Source organism: Nannobrachium achirus (genome assembly GCF_963921795.1).
Source record: "Nannobrachium achirus genome assembly, chromosome: 13".
NCBI lineage: Eukaryota > Metazoa > Chordata > Actinopteri > Myctophiformes > Myctophidae > Nannobrachium > Nannobrachium achirus.
The window spans coordinates 47,178,859-47,198,468 of NC_137833.1; the positions used below are offsets into that span (position 1 = coordinate 47,178,859).

The 19,610-nt window shown below is 43.2% G+C and overlaps 1 protein-coding gene across 1 annotated transcript; it reads right to left on the reverse strand.

Moving 5' to 3' along the window:
* Positions 1–783: 783 nt before the first annotated feature.
* cxcl12a (chemokine (C-X-C motif) ligand 12a (stromal cell-derived factor 1)) lies at positions 784–6,182 on the reverse strand (the record flags this gene model as incomplete). Its single annotated transcript, XM_080739769.1, has 3 exons — positions 6,096–6,182; positions 2,625–2,742; positions 784–871 (listed from the first exon to the last, which is right to left on the reverse strand). The coding sequence occupies exons 1-3, from the start codon at positions 6,163–6,165 to the stop codon at positions 784–786; spliced, it is 276 nt and encodes a 91-aa protein (XP_080595895.1). The 5' UTR covers positions 6,166–6,182.
* Between the last annotated feature and the right edge of the window lie 13,428 nt (positions 6,183–19,610).

A 19,610-nucleotide genomic window follows, 5' to 3' on the forward strand; every position in this document is an offset into this window, starting at 1 on the left:
ATTTGATAAAATCGCAGATGTACAAGCTCACAATGTGTTGCAATCCAACAAGTAGTGAGCTTGTACATCTGCTATTTTGGAAATTGTACATTTTCCGAAATAGGAATGCAAGGGTGAAAGTGGCTATGATCTTGGTCTATTATTAAACATTTTGTCCTTTTAAATGCTGTAATAACTAGTAAGGTTGGTTGGCCTTCTGTTGCACAACAAACACTGGTATTTGTATATTTTCAAGTCCCTTATCAGCAAGCTACCTCCTTGCATTTCAACCATGTTGGAATTCTGGAAGCCACAGGACTTGTTCTAATGGCTTGCCCAGTTCATAGATTCCCAAGAGCTTGGTAAAAGTACATTCTCCTGTGATGTCGCTCTTGGAATGGCCTCCCGCATTGTCTCTGGAGACTTAACAGTATAGGTTCTTCCATCTCTGGCATTGTTTAGGACTTTGATTTCTAGACCCCTTTGTGTTTCAAGCTGCAACTGTTTTAAATTCAATACTATTGTTCTGTGATTGATATGTTTGTTCTTTTGCTTGTTTCCGTAATTGTAAATGCGACTACGTCAGAAATGAGGGAAACCTCAAGTATCTTTTCAAGAATAAATGAAAGGTTCAATCTCGGGAATGAATACGTTATAAAGTAACAATATACAGTATCAGAAGAAATCCAACCCTGTCCTTAACCCAAACACACTTAGGCTCAAAGTCATGTACCGTATAGGCTACCTAACACCCAAACCAAGTGCTGACGGACTGGAAAAGGCATTAGCTGGATGTGAAGCCACTTACTTGTTGATAGCATTCTTCAGGTATTGCTGCAGCCACCTGATCTCTGGGTTCAGACAGACCTCTTTGTTTGTCTTCAGCTTGGCACTGAAAAGAAGATGGAAAGAAAAGAACAAGGCGAGTTTAGCCGAAGTGCTCCACAGAGAGAGTACACAGTATGCGCACATTATGTAGATTGTAGAATCTTCATTTACATTTATTCAGGAGACGATCAAGAGGCTGTAGATCTGCTATTTTGCCTACATTTATTTGACCAAACGATTCTCTTTTATGCTGAATGCTTGTCTGCTGTCACCTGTTTTGATGTGGCCAGAATCAGAATAGTTCATTCAATTCAATTCAATTCAATTCAATTCAATTCAATTCAATTCAATACAATTCAATTCAATTCAATTGAATTGGCTTTATTGGCATGAGAAAACATACGTTTACATTGCCAAAGCAGAAGTGTACACAATACAACACTAGGGATCATTGTGGCTAAAATATCTATTTATTGATGTCTAAGAGAATGAGAGAACTATAGCGCTATGAGAATCACGTCCCATACTTTGACACGCAGCTATTGGTTATTTACCCTCTTCAGAATAACATGGGGGCTATTTGCAGAAAGGGCCAGGGTGAGGATCGTATGTCCCCCATGTGGGGACATCATGCGCCCTCCAGTACACGTTCCCTGTTTATCATTATTGGACAACGTTTATTTGGTTTGATAGAGCTGTCAAGTCCCCTTGAGGCTATCTTGACTCGACTCTCCCCACTCCCATCAAAAGTGAATCAAGCTGAAGCGCTGCGCTGGCGCTCATTTCCCCCTTTTAAAACGTGCGCCGCACATAAACCAGAACAATGAGTAAGACTGGACCATAAAGATTAAAGCTCGGAACCCTGCGTGGGAAGCTAACGAGAACCGAAACCAATTGCGTCGAACCACAATTATTGCTTTCCTGTTGAAAACAAAGCAGCATCCAATTTCCTTCACATTCACTCTCCTTTTAAACACCAATAGACCACACTTCCTGTGGATGTGTCAGGCTGTCTGTCTAAAAGGATCTGCATAAAAAACAAACGTCTTTCTGTGTGTGTGTGTGTGTGTGTGTGTGTGTGTGTGTGTGTGTGTGTGTGTGTGTGTGTGTGTGTGTGTGTGTGCACGGCTCCTTTCTCTGTCTGTCACATCCAAAAGATTGATGGTGAGAAATGTCTTCCCAGGAGGAAACCTGTCTTCTTTTTGAGCCAGGAGTGCACGAGCGTGTGCTTGTGCCACTATGTGATAAAAAACCCTCATTTATTCTTTGTACGACCGTGTCCGCTTGCTGAAAATAGCTGAAAAACAGCTTCACGATCAGTTATTTTTGGTGTGACCGGCTCAGTCCTGGTATAGCTAAACTAGGCTTTAACGAGCACACAGGCCGGCTGTCGCTGAAGCCTAACTTACAGGCCGCTTGTTTGCGCCGGCCTCGCTGTTAGCTTGTACATCAGTTGTTTTTGACAAGCAACGCTATGTGAGTATTACATCTGCAATTTGAATGAATAATAATGAATAATAACCCTATATTGATTTCAGAATCCCAATATTATGAGAATGGCGACTCTCGTCTCTCTCTCTCTCTCTCTCTGACGTGATGCCGTTAGAATCAATACGAAAATTGATAAGCCAAAACCTTATTGATTTACGATTCTGAACAACATCTTCCTACATGCCACGTGGGGATGCTTCAGCTGTAAATGTTTGGTCCTATAACCCCAGTAAGGTTATAGGTTATAACATGTACAGATTGCAGCTTTCAGTTTGTGGCCACCATGTTGGAGCTGTCAGATGCAGTATGTGTGGGGTTATACTTACATCACTTGGAAGGGACAGTTGGGAGTGTGGATGAACCTCAGCTCGCGGATGATGCCTCGAGGGAGAGAGTTGACCGTGGAACGACAGGAGCATCTCTCCACCAGGCTGATGGGTTTGGCTGCATCATGGAGACAAGAGAACAGAGAACACAATTTAGTCTCTGTCACTTCCGTGCTTTCCCTGACATGAAGTAGATGAAACAAGACATTCAGTAACATCTACAGTACAGTTTTAATCTAACTCTGAGAGTGTCCAAATGTTACCAACAGAGTATTTTACAGCAGTGTTTCTCAAACATTCAAATTTCAGGGTCTCCCCTTAACTCTGACAGTGTACAAATGGAACCAAATGGACCCGTTAGGGTTCATTTGGTTCCATTTGTACACTGTCAGAGTTACAGACTTGTATGGGTCAACTTAGACCCCCCTAAAGGAACCCACAGAGACCCTGAAATCCACTTTGAAACCACCGTTTCACAGTATAAGAATGCTCTGGTTGTGGACACTCACACATTACTGCTAGTTATCTCTCCTACCAGTTTCCATAAGTCCCATGAGTCCCAGGTCTTAATTATTCCCCAATTAACCAGCCTCTCTATTCTGGAACGTTCGGTCTACAAGCTTACAACGCCCTGCCACACGACGCGTCGTGAGCTTGTAGGTCGGCTATTTTAGCAAAGAGATTTGGTGCCGGAGGAAAAAACAAGCAGACATAGCGAGCCCAGCAGGGGTTCCCCGGCCGGGTTAGCGATAGCGGTTAACCTCTTAAAACAAACATATATATATACATAGTGTGACTGTGTCGCTTGCTGACAGGAACAGATTTTCGGCAAGCAACACAGTCCTGCAAGTGTATAAGCTTTAGTTCCAAACAACGGCAAAAGCACACAGCCAAATTGTCGATGTTCATTTAACTCTGAGAGGGTGCAAAATGTTGCAAATGTACAGGGTGAGGGTCCATATTATAAATGGATAAATGAACACTGAGAATTTTTGTGTATGAAGTATAAGCTTTGGTTATAGATTAAAGGTGTGGGGGGCATACACTCATACAATGTATGCTTTGTATGTCTTTGACTGTATGATGCAGTCTGTGTTTGTTGAACTGTGACAGTGTAAACAACTGGACGCCTAAGGTTTTTCTTTACATGCACCATAAATGTCTGAGGAAGATGAAGGGCCGGCCTACATTTTATTAGTTATAAAAACATTGAGTGCCTTCAAATCAATCAGGGACGTGGTCAAGAGAAGGGGGATAAAAGCCAGTATTTAATCATAGTGGTAAGTTTAACTGTTCCCATCTGCTCGCTGAATACACTATGGGGACATTTGGCCCGCGCAAATAAACATATTTGGACCACTAGACAAATAGAGTCTGATGTATTGGTTATATTAAAAAAAATGTATTGTTCTGGAACCTCTTACATATATAGGCTAGACTAATATATCCCAGTGTACACTCTAGCTTGAAGGTCAATGAAAAAAAGACCCCTTTGGTGATTGTTCAAGAAAATGAGGTAATTGTAAAGATTGTAGTCAATAACATCACATGCATGCGTGTTAAGAACAGCACATGGTATTGGTGACATTATTGTCTGGCTTCAACTTCTATGTGCGTTGCGGTAGTCGGTTTTATGTCGCTGCACCAATGCCAAGACGACAAACTCATACTTGGCAACAAAGTGCTTACGTTCTGTTTTAAAAGGCAGCTAAAGATCCACCACCAGCCTTCATATTAGATGCTATCCTATGTCTATCTGGTAAACGGAAGAAACCAACAGAAATGATGTAAATGGAAGGCCTGCTCTGCAGAGTTCACAACCCCTGTGGCGGAGATACAGATAGACTGGAGGAAATGCTATTTAAATCAAATGTATCAGTGTTGGAAAAAGTACTCACATGTGTTACTTAAGTAAAAGTAGCCTATCAATAATAATGTAGAAACACTGTTACAATTCTGGAATTCAAACAGTAGGCCTACTTGAGTAAAAGTACAACATTATTGGTATCAGAATATGCTTAAGTACAAAAAGTAAAAGTAGCCTATTATGCAGAATGTCCCATTTCAAGTTTTCAAATATGTACAAATATTTTGAGAATAACAGATCTTTCGGCTATTTCAAATGGCCAAATGTAGGGCTGAAGTTGTTAATGTAAATGTTGTAATAATAATCTACAAAGTAACTAACTAAACTTTCAAATTGTAGTGGAGTAAAAGTGCAATGTTTGCCTCTGAGATGTAGTGGAGTAGATGTTTTAAGTATCAGAAATTGAAATAACCAAGTAAAATACAAATAAATCAAAATTGTACTTATAAGTAGGCCTACAGCACTAAAGTAAACATAGGCTACTTGGAAATAGTTACTTTCCACCACTGGTATTTATTTGGGAAACGAGAGGGTCCCACACCACACCATTGCAGATAAGATAACAGAATGCTCTAACTCTTGCTTATCGGCATGATATCACCGGATCACACCACTTTGTAAAGCCATTGATAGAGGATTTGAAACAGATGGTGGGAGAATTACCACTGCCAGTCCCTGGATTAAAACATGCCCGCTATGCAAATGATTTCTTTTTTTTTTTACACTCTAAACGTGTTGTCTCAACGGTATTAGCATGATAAAAGCGCGCGGCACTGTGAGGTTAGGTTTGTGATGTCGCCATGTAGGCTGGCTGTGGTTTAGTCTCATAGTGCCCTAATTTGCGGGTAATTACATGAAAACAAAGAGTAGAATAAATACACACAAATCAGCCATCCGACATAGGACCGCTTGCCAGAGCCACATGCATGCGCACAAGCAGCCTATTACAATAACAACAACCGCACACGCATTTTTACGCACGACGCCAAGACTTTACGACTAACCCAAAATAAACCGAGAAATATTGGTTTAAGAATGAAATGATTAAAGAGTTCTATTTAAAGACTCGAGCCACAAATGTATCCAATAATGAGATGGGAGGTTGAAAGGGGAAATCAAAAGGTGTCTACAGTTGCAGGACTGTTTGTGATATTGGCAATAATTAAATTAGATACTATAGATAGCCTATTTATTTATTAAACTGACAATTAGAATTCCCTAAGAAGTCACCTTAATCACACACTGTAAAAGCCTACATAGGCTTTCAATGTGTAGCCTAATAGTTTTTTTTAGACAAATGCATTTTAAAAAAATTGGTAAATTGATAGCTGATTGACGAATTAAGTCTAAAAAGGTTTTGATTGATTGACTAACAAACTATTGAAGAATAGCCCAACAGAAAATCTGACAATCCATATAAGACACATCCGAATTGACCAATTAATGCATACTGTAATAAGCTTAAAACAACTTCCAGACCGTTTTATGCATGCATTTCCTTCCAGCCATCTGTTCCGACAACGCTGTATAAACATTAACAAACGCGCGATCAAACACCAAGTCCATCAAACAGAAATAAATTAAAAGTCAAATCAACAGCCTACCTTGTGACTGAGGCACGTAGTAAGTGGCCATGGCGAGCACAGTCACCAGAGCCAGTAATTTCATATCCATGGTGCGTGCGTGTGTGTCTCTCTATGTCCAAGTAGTGCTGCGTTATTAGATCTGCTCACGGTAAAGTCCTCACGCGTTCTGAGTCTGACAGTGGAGTGGAGTGGAGTGGAGTGGAGGAGTGTGCTGGTTGTGTTAAATCCACGCACGAAACACCCCTGAGACGCAGGGGAACCGCAGTGACCCCCTCCCCTCCCCGTTCACTCAGTGACACCCCCTCCCATCCACATGTGTGCAGCACTCACATTTTGTACTTGAGTAAAAGTATCGATGCTGCAATTGTACAAACACTGTTATTAAAAAAAAGTCTAAAATTGACTTGAGTAAAACGTACAAAACTATTGTCATAAATAATTACTTGTACAAAAGTAAAAGTACAGCTTATGCAGAATGTCCCATTTCAAGTTTTCAAATGTATAACAGTCTTTATAGAAAATAGCAGATCTACAAGCTCACAGTGTGTCCCATCACAACGCACTGTGAGCTTGTAGATCTGCTATTTTCAAATGACTGAAGTGGTTAATGTATGTTGTGTAATAATAATCAAAATCTCCAAAGTAACTATAGTAACTATAACGTTTTCAAATGCATGTAAAAGCAAAAGTACAATGTTGGACCTGAGGCTGAGATGTAGTGGAGTAGTAAAAGTGCATGCACAAGTAAAAATGCAAACACCTCAAAATTGTATTAAGTACAGTTACTTGAGTAAATGTACTTGGTTACACCACTGCCCCCTCCCCTCCCCTCCCCGTTCTCTCAGAGACACCCCCTCCCATCCACTCTGTGACTGAGCCTCCCCCCCCCCCCCCCCCCCCACACACACACACACACACACACACACACACTCACACTCCCACTCACACTCAGTGAGAGAGAAAGTAGGAGTGACTGTAGTGAGATAAATGATGCCCCCCTCCGGCGCCCACCCACCCCCGTATCCCGACATGTCCTCCTGCTCCCCCCCGCTTTCAAACTTTTTCACATTAAACCAGTGGTGGAAATTTACTCCAAATCTGAGTGTACAAATGGAACTAAGTGGATGCATAACAAGGTTTCAGATACATTAACATGGATTTTTACTGCATACATGTGCACTGTACAATTTTGAGGTAGGCCTAGTAGGCCTGGCCTACTTGTAGGGCTACTTCACTTGAACATTTCCATTGTTTTTATTCTTTAGAGCAGTGGTTCTCAAAGTGGATTCCAGGGACTCTGTGGGTTCCTTTATGGGGGTCTAAATTGACCCAAACAGGTCTGTAACTCTGACAGTGTAAATGGAACCAAATGAACTGTCAGAGTTAAGGGGGAGACCTTGACATTTGAAAGTTTGAGAAACACTGCTTTAGAATATTGCGCTGCATCTTGCAAATACAATTATTTGCCAGGTTATAGTACCAGTGCTTTGCAGATTTATATTAACACAAAACATACAAATATACATGGTGTATTGGGTTAAGCTGCACAGCAGCACATAAAGTAATCCAAATAGCCTCACCTACCAACATTAATAAGTGATGCACGCATGAGTGCATTACCAAATGCAATATTATAAATATGATTGTGAAATGCATGCAGGGCAATTCTGCATAACGAGCAATTTTCCTTTTGCCAACACTGACTCAAGCAATATTTTGAATGAAGGACGATTGTGGTACGTAAAAACAAATACATGAAAAATCGTACATCTTCCATGACGTTACTTATAACCAAAATAATGTGTGATATACCTACTGGCATTGCGTTGGTGCGTACTGGCAACATTGTGTGACTTTTTAACAACGACAAGCTCGTTTAGAATTATTTTGTGGGACTTTCCGGTGGCTTTCAGTTAAAGGCTGCCATGAAAGAATAAGCACGCCTACTGTACAAGGGATTTGATATGCATTCCCCCACTGTTTTATATGGTCGCTTGGGTTTTGCAAGCTATGACAGGGTACATTCTTTTTCCCCCCCCCTTTCTTCTAACATATGTTTGGCTTTAGTTACGCTGTGTGTCTCTCAGGAGGACAGCGACGCTCCAAATGATTTAAAAAGCTAAAAAACTGAAGTCGGAGTAGATTCATCTGATCCAGCAGAATTCGGTTGCATGAGTGGTTCTCAAAGTTGGGGTCCAAGGACTCTCCGGGTTCCTTGAGGGGGAAATCACGCTTTTTCGTTGTCACATCAATTCGACTAAGGGCTAGGGTTAGGGGTTTGGTTTTAGGGTTAGGTTTAGGCATGGTTTTACTGAGGTTAGGGTTTGGGTTAGGTTTAGGCATAGTGGTTAACATTCACCAGGTTAGCATTCACCAGCGTCGGCAGGTTAGCATTTCACCAGGTTAACATTCACCCGCGTCCAAAAGATGTGCTGTCGAAAAGATGACACGCTCCCTCCTTGAGGTGGTTCCAAATGGACAGGCTAGAGTTACCTTGTCTGTAACTCTTGAGAATGTACACTCTCTGAGTTATGGGAGAGTCCTTGAAATAAAATAAAAAAGTTTGAGAACCACTACATTACATCATTGGCTCCAGTACATAGACCCGAGGCATCCGTTCTCACTGTTGGGGGAAAGAAGGGGAAACGGTTTTTCTTACTAGTAAGTAAATCCCAAACATTTGGCTTTATACTGTTGACTCTAAGTTCTGGAACTTTCCAGAGCTGTGGTTGAATCCTATCTCATTCTCTCTCTCTCTCACTCTGGATGTGTGTATAGTATACCATGCATCCACAGTGTTGTGTTTGGGGGTTGAGGGGGGTGGGGGGGTATTATTAGTGTGTTTAACGGAATGCAGATGTGAGGTCCATTTCCAGACACTTGGCTTTTATCCGGCACAGAGCAAACACTCCATCTGTGCGGTGTGTGTGTGTGTGTGTGTGTGTGTGCGTGTGTGTGTGTGTGTGTGTGTGTGTGTGTGTGTATGTGTTTTTGTGTGTGCACCCGAGTGCTTGTGCGTGCATTTGTGCTGTGCATGTGTGCAAGTGCGTGCATGTGAATACATTTGCATGTCTGAGAAAGTGAGAAATTAAAAAGACAAGAGAAAGGAGTCTCTTCTCTGTAAAGGAGCGTTGTTAGCTATGCACCTGACAATTGTACTATTTAAATACACCTAGAATACTTTAGTTGACTTGCCAGTCTACATATACAATCAAATTTGCGTGCAAATATACAAACATATGATGCTGCACTGCTGTCTCCGCCATTTACAAATCTAGTCATTAGTTCATTCATGACATTGTTGAGTAACATGAATAATACTTAGTAGTTTGGTATGTTGTTTGTATTTAAAGCAAACTGGTCTTCATTACAGTGTGGGGAAAGCAAGCCACCTGTTGCTTAACAGTTTATTATGAAAAGACTATTATGAAAGTATAAATATACATTTTAATGGTTTTAGTACAATGATATTATTTTCCTGAGCCGTTATTGACAGGAACAGTGCAGAGAGACAGGAAACATGGAGAGAGAGAGTACGTGCGTGACCAGGGGCGTCACACCAAATTCTGGGCCCTGGGTACAAGGATTCACTGCGGGCCCCCCATGAATGTTAACTATTGAAAAATAGCAGATATACAAGCTCACAGCGCGGCACCGAGTGCCGCGCTGCGAGCTTGTAGATCTGCTATTTTTGTAAAATCGTGAAAATGTGTGCCAAGAAACCTATGTTTCCATGTCAGTGATGCTCAAACTTTTTCAGGACCCCCCATCTCAAAATATTTAGTTCCAGGGACCCCCCAGAAGCAAAATCTGAGTATGTTCCCTTAAAAAATACATATATTCAAAGATTTGCGCACATTTTCACGACTTTTCAAAAATAGCAGATCTACAAGCTCGCAGCTGTGAGCTTGTATATCTGCTATTTTTCAATAGCTAAAGTTACTAGGGCCCCTCCACCTTGGGCCCTGGTAACTCAGTCCCACTTTCCTACCCGTTGTGACGCCCCTGTGCGTGACTCGCTTACAGACATTTGAGGCGTTGTGGCACATGCTCTAACCGCTCAGCTATCGGGCCACCCCATTAGTAAAATGATTAACCAATCATGTTATCGTTTTGGCAACCGGAAGGTTCCCAGTTCGATCCCAGGCTCCGCCAGAGTTAGTGTCAAGGTGTCCTTGAGCAAGACACTGTCTGAGCCCCTAATTGCTCCCAATGAGCAGGTTGGTAACTTGCAAGGTTTCCTCTGCCATCTGTGTATGAATATATAAATGATCAGTGTTTACCTTTGTTGTGAGTGTCTGAGTGTACTTAGAAGTGCAAAAGAAGGAGAAGGTCTGCACACTTTAAAGTGTGTCTTTGGATGTCAAATACGAGACTGAGGCTGTCTTCCACACAGGTTGCCATGGTAACACAGGGAGTTAAAGACATGGTGGTGGGCGAGACGGGCCAGTGGATCCTCTCAGCCCGGTGGACAGCTGAGAGGACAAAGACACACATCACACAGACATATATTGACTTCTCTCAGGGTATAGTGTGTGTGTGTGTGTGTGTGTGTGTGTGTGTGTGTGTGTGTGTGTGTGTGTGTGTGTGTGTGTGTGTGTGTGTGTGTGTGTGTGTGTGTGTGTGTGTGTGTGCAGGCACATCAATGGGGGCTTGAGTCCCTGCCATTTTATCCATCTGTAAAAAGTGCCTTCTCCATACCATGAATGCAGTTTTCACTATGGTGAAAGAAATGCAAATGCCCCCTTTCCATGCCATACAGTGCCTGAACTTGAATGCAGTATCTTATGTTGAAAGAATTGCCCTCTCTGTATAGAAATCCATGCCGTACACCACATCTTCAGTAAGTATTGACTTAATTATGCTTAGTTCAGTGTGGTATCACTCACCGAAATACCGTCTGCTATTTTCGATGTGTGTGTGTGTGTGTGTGTGTGTGTGTGTGTGTGTGTGTGTGTGTGTGCGCGCGCGCACGTGCGTGCATGCGTGCGTGCATGCGTGCGTGTGTGTACTTGTATTACTCTGCTTGTGAGACCAAATGTGATAAATAGACATTGGGAGGACAATTTTCCTGTCCTCACAAGTACTATACCAAAATGTGTGTGTGTGCATGTGCGCTTGCGTGCGTGCATGTGAATGTGCACACACACGTGCGCACTAAAGAGTATGTGTTTGAGCAAGGTTCTCTCAGGTCGGAGTGAACGGACACTTCAGAGGGGCTCACATCAAAGGGCCCCCGATCGCAACGGCCCCTCAAAGCCGCTCACCGTCGCACGCGGCGCCTCACACGTCAACACTAGGCTTGTTTTTACTTCCAACTCGTCGGTGGACGTGCAAGCTCGTACAAACGCGCACTCACGAAACGATCGCAGGAAGAGGGCTTGCACAAGCCCAAACGCACATGAAATTCATTCCTCATGAACGCACGCAAATCAACCCAGTGTGATGCTCAGCTTGTGAATTCCAGCCAGCATTTCGGGACACGATAGAGAGAGAGAGAGAGAGAGAGCATGCCAGAAACATACCCTAACATTTCAACATCCTGCATCAAGAAATTATCATTTCTTTATTTAGTTTTCCCCTCTTAAGGTGAATGGCCTCCTACGTCAACAGGGGGTCCAGGACCCTCAGAGTTACTACAGTGGGTCCTCCAAATCTTTGTGGGATAGAAACCTTTTTCTCCTTTTTTTATATTAACCACTTAATCCTAGCGTCCATTCTGAGAACTTTAGCCAAACATAGCAGATATACAAGCTCACAACGCCTTGCAGTGCGATGCGTTGTGAGCTTGTAGATCGACTATTTTTTGGCAAAGTCGTTTGGTGTAGAGGGGAAAAAGTGCAGACTAAGTACAGAGTGAAATGTCAAGTTATGTATTGACGATTCAAGTGGTTAAATACGTATATGAAAACACAAATTGACATGAATCCAAAATACACTGATCATCATGCTGTCAAACAATGAAACTATCTATGAACAGGTTGTGGGGGGTCCCTGCTTCATCTCTCTCTCTCAACTAAGGGGTCCTTGGCCCTTAAAATGTTGAAGACCTCTGACCTAAGATTTCAACATCTCCTGCATCCAGAAATTATCTTTTTTTATTTCGTTTGCCCTCTTAAGGTGAATGGCCTCCTACGTGGTTCTGTAAACACACAGTTATCTGGCAACATGTCTTCTTGCCCATTTTTCAATATTTCCTTCTGCAAGCTGTTTGCTTTCCCCCGCAAACAAAACCGGAATGCCTTTGCTCCGTGTCATGAAACGTTAGCAAAAATTGCTCAACAATAAGAGACCCGTGTCACTGTCGGAAACAGAAAGGCCATGAAAGTGTTATCACACTCATAACACGCACATTTTGGAGGGGCATCCGGGTCAACCTGTTGTTTTTCCCTGTACAGTGGATGTGTGACAGCTGTCTACTCAGTTCATTGTTTCTCGGATTGCTGTAATCTGGCATTAGGAGAGAGCTTATTCATCACATTTAACAGGGTTCCTAATAACTAAGACACAGCGAACAGGGTGGCGGTGGGGACGATGACAGCTCCATCAACATTCCAAGAGGTTTTATTTGGTGTGTGTAAATATTAGTATACCGGTAGGTGCGTGAAGGGTGCTATGTGCGATTGTGTGTGTGAATGTAGCTGCCTTGTATGTATGTGTGTGTGTGTGTGTGTGTGTGTGTGTGTGTGTGTGTGTGTGTGTGTGTGTGTGTGTGTGTGTGTGTGTGTACAGTATACACAGTAGCGTGTCACGATGCAGATGACTCTTACGTGGATGTTCAGATGATCACCAGTGTGCTTATGCATGCCCATTATGTACAGTAGACTACGTGCGCATGTCTGTGCCGAGCCATGAGGCCCATAGGGCAGGAGCTTATGTCCTGTTTACGTAGCGTACGGTACCTTGATGTATAAGTACACCCCCTGGCGCTGAGTGCCAAGCAGGGTGGCACTGGGCCCTATTTTTCAGGGTCTTTGGTTTGACCTGGCCGGTAATCGAAACCCGACCTCCCAGTCTCAGGACGGACACTCTAACCACAAGGCCACTGAGCTGCTGCGTGAGATGTGTGCAAATGGTAAATGATAAAGGCACCGCATTAACATAGTAGCTTTATCCAAAGCGTACTTCTAATTCACCCATTCGCCCACACATAATCATATAGTCACCGACATCAGTGGAAAACAGGCAAGGCGACAACCTGCCCATCGGGAGCAGCTGGGAGTTCGGTGCCTTGCTCAAGGCACACTTCGAAATGCAGCCGGGATGAGCCTGGGATGGAAACGGGGTTCCTTCCGTTTCCCACAACGGCCGTTCTGCCTTCCTGACACACTCCCACCCCGTGTGTACTGTGCATGTATGTCTGTGTGCGTGCGTTCACGCGTTTTTTTAGCACACACATGTGCGTATGCTACACACACATGTATTATATTCAGCGTTTGTCATGGATTTAATTTGTGCACAGCCTGCGTACATGGAGAACATGTGCGCGTGTTAGTGGTTACCTCTTTACACCTCTCACATCTGTGTGTGAAGTGTCCGTTATATTTGTCTGTAGCAGCAGTGCTGCTGGAGCTGCTGCTGCCCTGCGTCCCATGTGTCCGTCCGTCCGTCTGAGCTGGGAGGTCTCACTCCAGGGGTCCTGCGCTTCCTCTCTGTGTGAGCCATTTGTTACTGTACGCAACCCGGGGAACACGCTAAGCCTTCCTTTATCGCAGTGCGCGTAAATCACATGCACGGCCTTTCTCTCTAAAGTCGAGGCAGGTGTCTTCAAGAATGACGGCATTTTATGCAGGCGCGGACCACGGTTTAGCAGCTTTAAACCTGGCGTCCGCAATAATTCTAGGGTAAAACTGATATTTTCGCGATGTCTTAAATAGGGCTTAACCGTGCTCACATCCTAACTCCACTCATTACATGTACAGATACGTATTCAAGCAACATACTGTACACACACTCACTCTTACTGCACTTGCATGTGCACAAACACGTACATATGGACCCCATTTCTCCTGTGATCACACAAGCCAATGGGAGCTATCAACATTTATAGCCTGCACGTCAGAGTTTCCCATGGCTTTGTTTGATTGGCTCTGCGGTCCGATCTGAACCGAAAACACATATGAAGGTGTCGTATATGTTTCCGCTTCAAATCTTCGAGTGTCATGTGTTTCCTGTTCAAAAGATGTATAAACTGACCTTCACGGCCCGAAGTCAACACTCGAGATTCGACTGTGTACGAATCCCCAGTATAATCTGTCACATGCTAATATATTGCTAAACATTCCTTATGCATTATTCACCTTTTAAAGCAAGACCAAGAGACGCAGGCTGTGGAGGGGGCAGGAATGTGGATGGATGAACGCATTATGGTGGAGCAGTCAGTTTCCATAGATCGGGCTTTAGTTTAGGGAGTCTTTAGGCGACTGGTCCCAGTGGGGGCTCTGCCAGGGCTCCATTGTGGTTCAGTGAGGCTGAGTGTCTTCTGGCTGTGCCTTTGTCCATCATCTTCCTCCGTCTTCCCCTGTGAATCACGAGTCTGCTCTCCTACACTCCACCTTATGGACCACCTCAGTGTCCTGTCAATGAAGTCTTTAGCTATAGACACTCAGTCAATGGAAAATCACCCATTCACACCCGAAGGCTTTAAAGTAATCAGTGCATTTCACACTGATACTAGCCTTACACCAAAGAAGTGTCTACATTAATGCAGGTACCGTACATATCGCTGTTATCGGGTGGAAACCTTGTATGTCCAAAACCGGTTTGTAAAATGATGCTAAGTAGTGAAAATAGCCGATCTACAAGTGCTTGATCGGCTATTTTCACTACTTCAGTCTTGTATGATGAGGCGGGGCTTTCCTTTACGAAAAAACGTACAAATTTGAAACTTGGACATATACAAGGTTTCTGCCGACAGTGACGATATTTGGCTCCTATTTGACTCCTAAGGAACTGATGTCTGTCTGTCTGTCTGTCTGTCTGTCTGTCTGTCTGTCTGTCTGTCCAGGGCTAATCTCGCGAAAGCCACTGGACCATTCAGCACCATATTACACTTGCATGCTGCCAGCAGGACAAAGAATTCACGTAATTATGTTGTATAGCTTTTGCGAATGCAGTATATAACTTTTTAAAGCCTTGATTTTGATGCAGGAAGTCAATGGATGGGCAAATAACTCCATATTTGAGTCAATATGACTGTCACAGCAAAGTGATGACACAGTGTCAACATGACGTCCATGTTCCACATGGAAAGCCACGTTGACACTGTCAACTTCACAGTGGACCCTGTCTTTTTAGTCGTATTGTTTCCAATTAATCTTTGACAATGACGGATGCGTCCTCGGTTACCAAATATGAAAACAAGCGCCGTACAACATACTTTACTGTCTCCACATATAACAGCCAATAATGTCTGCAACTGTCTTATAACTTGAAACAAGTGTAGCCGCACAGTGTCGCGTTTTATGCAAAAGTTAGCTTCTGTTGCTCGGTTTTATGGCTTCAGCTGTGTTTGTGTGTGTGTGTGTGTGTGTGTGTGTGTGTGTGTGTGTGTGTGTGTGTGTGTGTGTGTGTGTGTGTGTGCGTTTGTCTAGCTATACTTATGGGGACCATACGCATGTTCACACACTCACATGCTGGGGACGTCTGACACAGTGGGGACAAAATCGTAGGTCCCCATAATTATTATCATTCAGGGAGATAGGGGGCAGTGTTGCTGAGTGTCTGGTGCTTTTTTTAAGCAAGTCCCATAATTCGCGTTTTCATGTCATATGACAGGTGTGTTAACAGAGTGGGGACCCCCCCAAACAATTTTTTTTTTCCTGCAGTTTTTGTGTGAGTGTGTGAGGGAATGGGAGAATGAGAGATTCACACACTACTAGCCAATCACAGGTCCGATATTTGCATACAATGACTTTGGCTTCAAGTCAGTTTTTCAGGCCTGTGGGACCACAGGAAAGTGGTGTCCCCATAATCGATGCAAACCCGCGCAGGTCCCCATAATGGATGCATACAAACATGTGTGTGTGTGTGTGTGTGTGTGTGTGTGTGTGGAGAGTTTAGGGCCAGACTGGGTTATGGAAGCACACAGCTGGTGTTGTGGTGAGAGCCGGGCACCTCCTCCCCGCTCAGAGAGAGGCCTGTGCTGGGATGCCTCCACACAGGGGTGTCGCACCAAATTCTGGGCCCTGAGTACAAGGATTCACTGCGGGCCCCCCGTGAACGCATTATTACGCATTATTTTGTGCTTTAACTATTGAAATAATAGCAGATATACAAGCTCACAGAGCGGCGCTGCGAGCTTGTAGTTCTGCTATTTTTGAAAAATCACGAAAATATGTCTTTGAATATTTCAATCCTTTTCAAAAAGGTTTTTTGAAAAACCTATGTTTCTATATCAGTGGTGCTCAAACCTTTTCATGTGAAGGACCCCCAAGATGATATGTATTTGGCCGCGGACACCCATCTCAAAATATTTTGTTCCAGGGACCCCCAGAAGCAAAATTTGAGTTACAAAGGCTTGCTTAAAAATGCATATATTCAAAGTGTTTGCACACATTCTACAAGCTTGCAGCGCGGCACTCGGTGCCACACTGTGAGCTTGTAGATCTGCTATTTTTCAATAGCTAAAGTATAAAATAATTAAAGGCCCCTCCACCTTGCTTGGGCCCTAGTAACTCAGTCCCACTTTTCCCCCCCAATGTGACGCCCCTGTCTCCACACAGGACTCCCACACGGCACCTGGTGTCCCACAACCACGAGAACCAACGTGCTTCTCTTCAGCTGCTGGCTCGTCTGCAGTGGTGGAAGAAGTAATTTTGTTTTTAACTTAAATAAAAGTATCAATACCACAATGTAGAAATACTCACGTCACAACCGAGTCCGGAAGTCCGGAATTCAAAACGTACTTGAGTAAAAGTACAAAAGTATTTGGCTTCAAAATGTAATTAGAGTACCAAAAGTAAAAGTATTCGTTATGCAGAATGTCCCGTTTCAGGTTTTCAAATGTATAACAATCTTTTGAAATGAGCCAATCTACAAGGTCACAATGCGCAGCATCGTGACGCATTGCGAGCTTGTAGATCGGCTATTTTCAAATGGCCAAAATGTATGTACCGGTAGGGCTGAAATGGTTAATGTATGTTTTGTAATAATAATCTAAAACTACAAAGTAGTCAAATAATCGTAGTGGAGTAAAAGTACAATATTTGACTCTGAGATGTAGTGGAGTAGAAGTACTGAAAGTTGTAAATACCCTCAAAATTGTACTTAAAGGGGAAGACCATCCATTTTCAATATTGAACTATGTCATTACTATACCTTAGAGGAGTTGTGTGGAAATAAAAAAAAAATTCCCCCTCTTCTGTGATGCCTAGAAATGGAGGATTGATTTTGGGGTTTGTATTGTAAAGTACAATGTGTGATGTCATCAAGTTGTGATTTGCAATACAAACCCCAAAATCAATCCTCCAGTTCGAGGCAACACAGAAGATGGGGAACTTTTTTTAAATATTTTGTATAACTCCTCTAAGGTATATTAATGACATAGTTCAATATTGAAAATGGGTGGTCTTCCCCTTTAAGTACAGCACTTAAGTAAATGTACTTTATATGTTGTTACTTTACAACACCACTGATCGTCTGATGTGTCCTGAGAGGTATCAGGCAGGAGCGTTTATGACAACACTCTTACATCTGTTTTTGAAGCATCGGTACCAGCGATGAATTGATGAATTGAACTGAATCCAATAAAGTGGATTAAGAAATGAGCTGAATAGTTGTATTGTATGTATTCTTTAAAAGAGTGGGGGTAGAGAAAGTACTCAAATATTTTGAGTAACATAACAAATCTTATGACAAATAATAACTAAAGTAATTGTATCACTTTTTTAAACGAGTAACGATGACTAAAGAGACACACGTTATTACTCCCCAGTGACTTTCCCAACACTAGAATCGAGGGAACGCTATTACAATATCTTTTTCATTCTCATGTCAAGAGGTTATCATCTTTTGGAACGGGTGTCTGAAACAGGGTCAGAGAGTCTTGTGATTCACTTCAACTGAAAGATAAACAACTTCGGAGAAGCACATTGCAGCCATTTCTAGTAAATGGTTGTAAACTCTTTGAGACCCGGGAACAATGTCCAAGTAGAAGCGATGTTTGTGCTGCTCCTGACTTCTGTGGACGGAAGGAAGTGGCTCCAATAACACTAATTATACGTTCCTGAAAATAGCTACACCATGCACAACTCTCACTCAAGTCTCGCAATTTCATTAACACGCACAAACTCGCACTTTCATACATGCACGCACAAACACACACACATGCATACGCACGCACGCACGCACGCACACAAACACAAACGCACACACGCACACACACACACACACACACACACACACACACACACACACACACACACATACACATGCATAACTCTCACTCAAGTCTCGCACTTTCATTAACACGCACAAACGCTCACACTTTCATGCATGCACGCACAACCGTGTGCGCACACACACACACACACACACACACACACACACACACACACACGCACACGCTCAAACTGAAAACTCACGATGCAGAAACAATACGTCTCAGCCTAAATCCTAACCACACACATTTAATCTCCGACAAAGGAATTGACACGACATGCCATTTCTCCGTTTGGTTTAGCCTTCTGTTTCCTTTAATTCTCTGGCATCGCCGTCCGCCAGGGACGTCCTTATCCACTTGTTCCCTTGGCATTCCTCTCCCCAAAACTTGATCCATGCCTCTGATAGAAAATCCCCGAAAGACAGATGCAGGGACGTGCTGGCCATTGGGAAAGGCGTGACAATTCCCGAACGGCCGGTTCATTCCCGGCCGGTCCAGGCCGGCCATTAGGAAAAAAATTAAAATAAATTGTCAGCCTTCGTTCCATTTTGGGGGCTGGGCGGCCAACAAAGTAAATCGTCACTGTCGGGCAGAAACCTCGTATCTCCAAGTTTCAAATTCATACATTTTTTCGCAAAGCAAAGCCCTGCTTCATCATACAAGGCCGTTGCACAAAAGTAGTGAAAACAGCAGATCTACAAGCACACAACGCCTCGCACCGCGAGGCGTTGTGTGCTTGTAGATCGGCTGTTTTCACTAGTTTAAATCATTTTTAAAATGATAAATACAAAACAAACAGTTTTGGACATACCGGTACAAGGTTTCCACCCGACAACGACGAAATATAACTCATGTACAGTAATTGGCCCGCTGGCTTGTCACTTGTCATGATCTGAAATGGCAAAGAGTAGCAGCAGCATCACTATAGAGAGAGATCGCTCTCTATAGCGCGCAATGAGGGCCTCTACAACTCTTTTTCCCGGGCTGAATCAGGGGCCCAGCACGTCCCTGGACAGATGGATTGTGTTTATGTTTCATTATTCATTCCTCTGTGTCATCCGGACCTAATGATAAAAGCGGCATTGTTCCTTGCCCCTGTCAGCGGGCTTGATGTATTATAGGCAGCTAATGTTTTTAGATGTCCAGAAAGA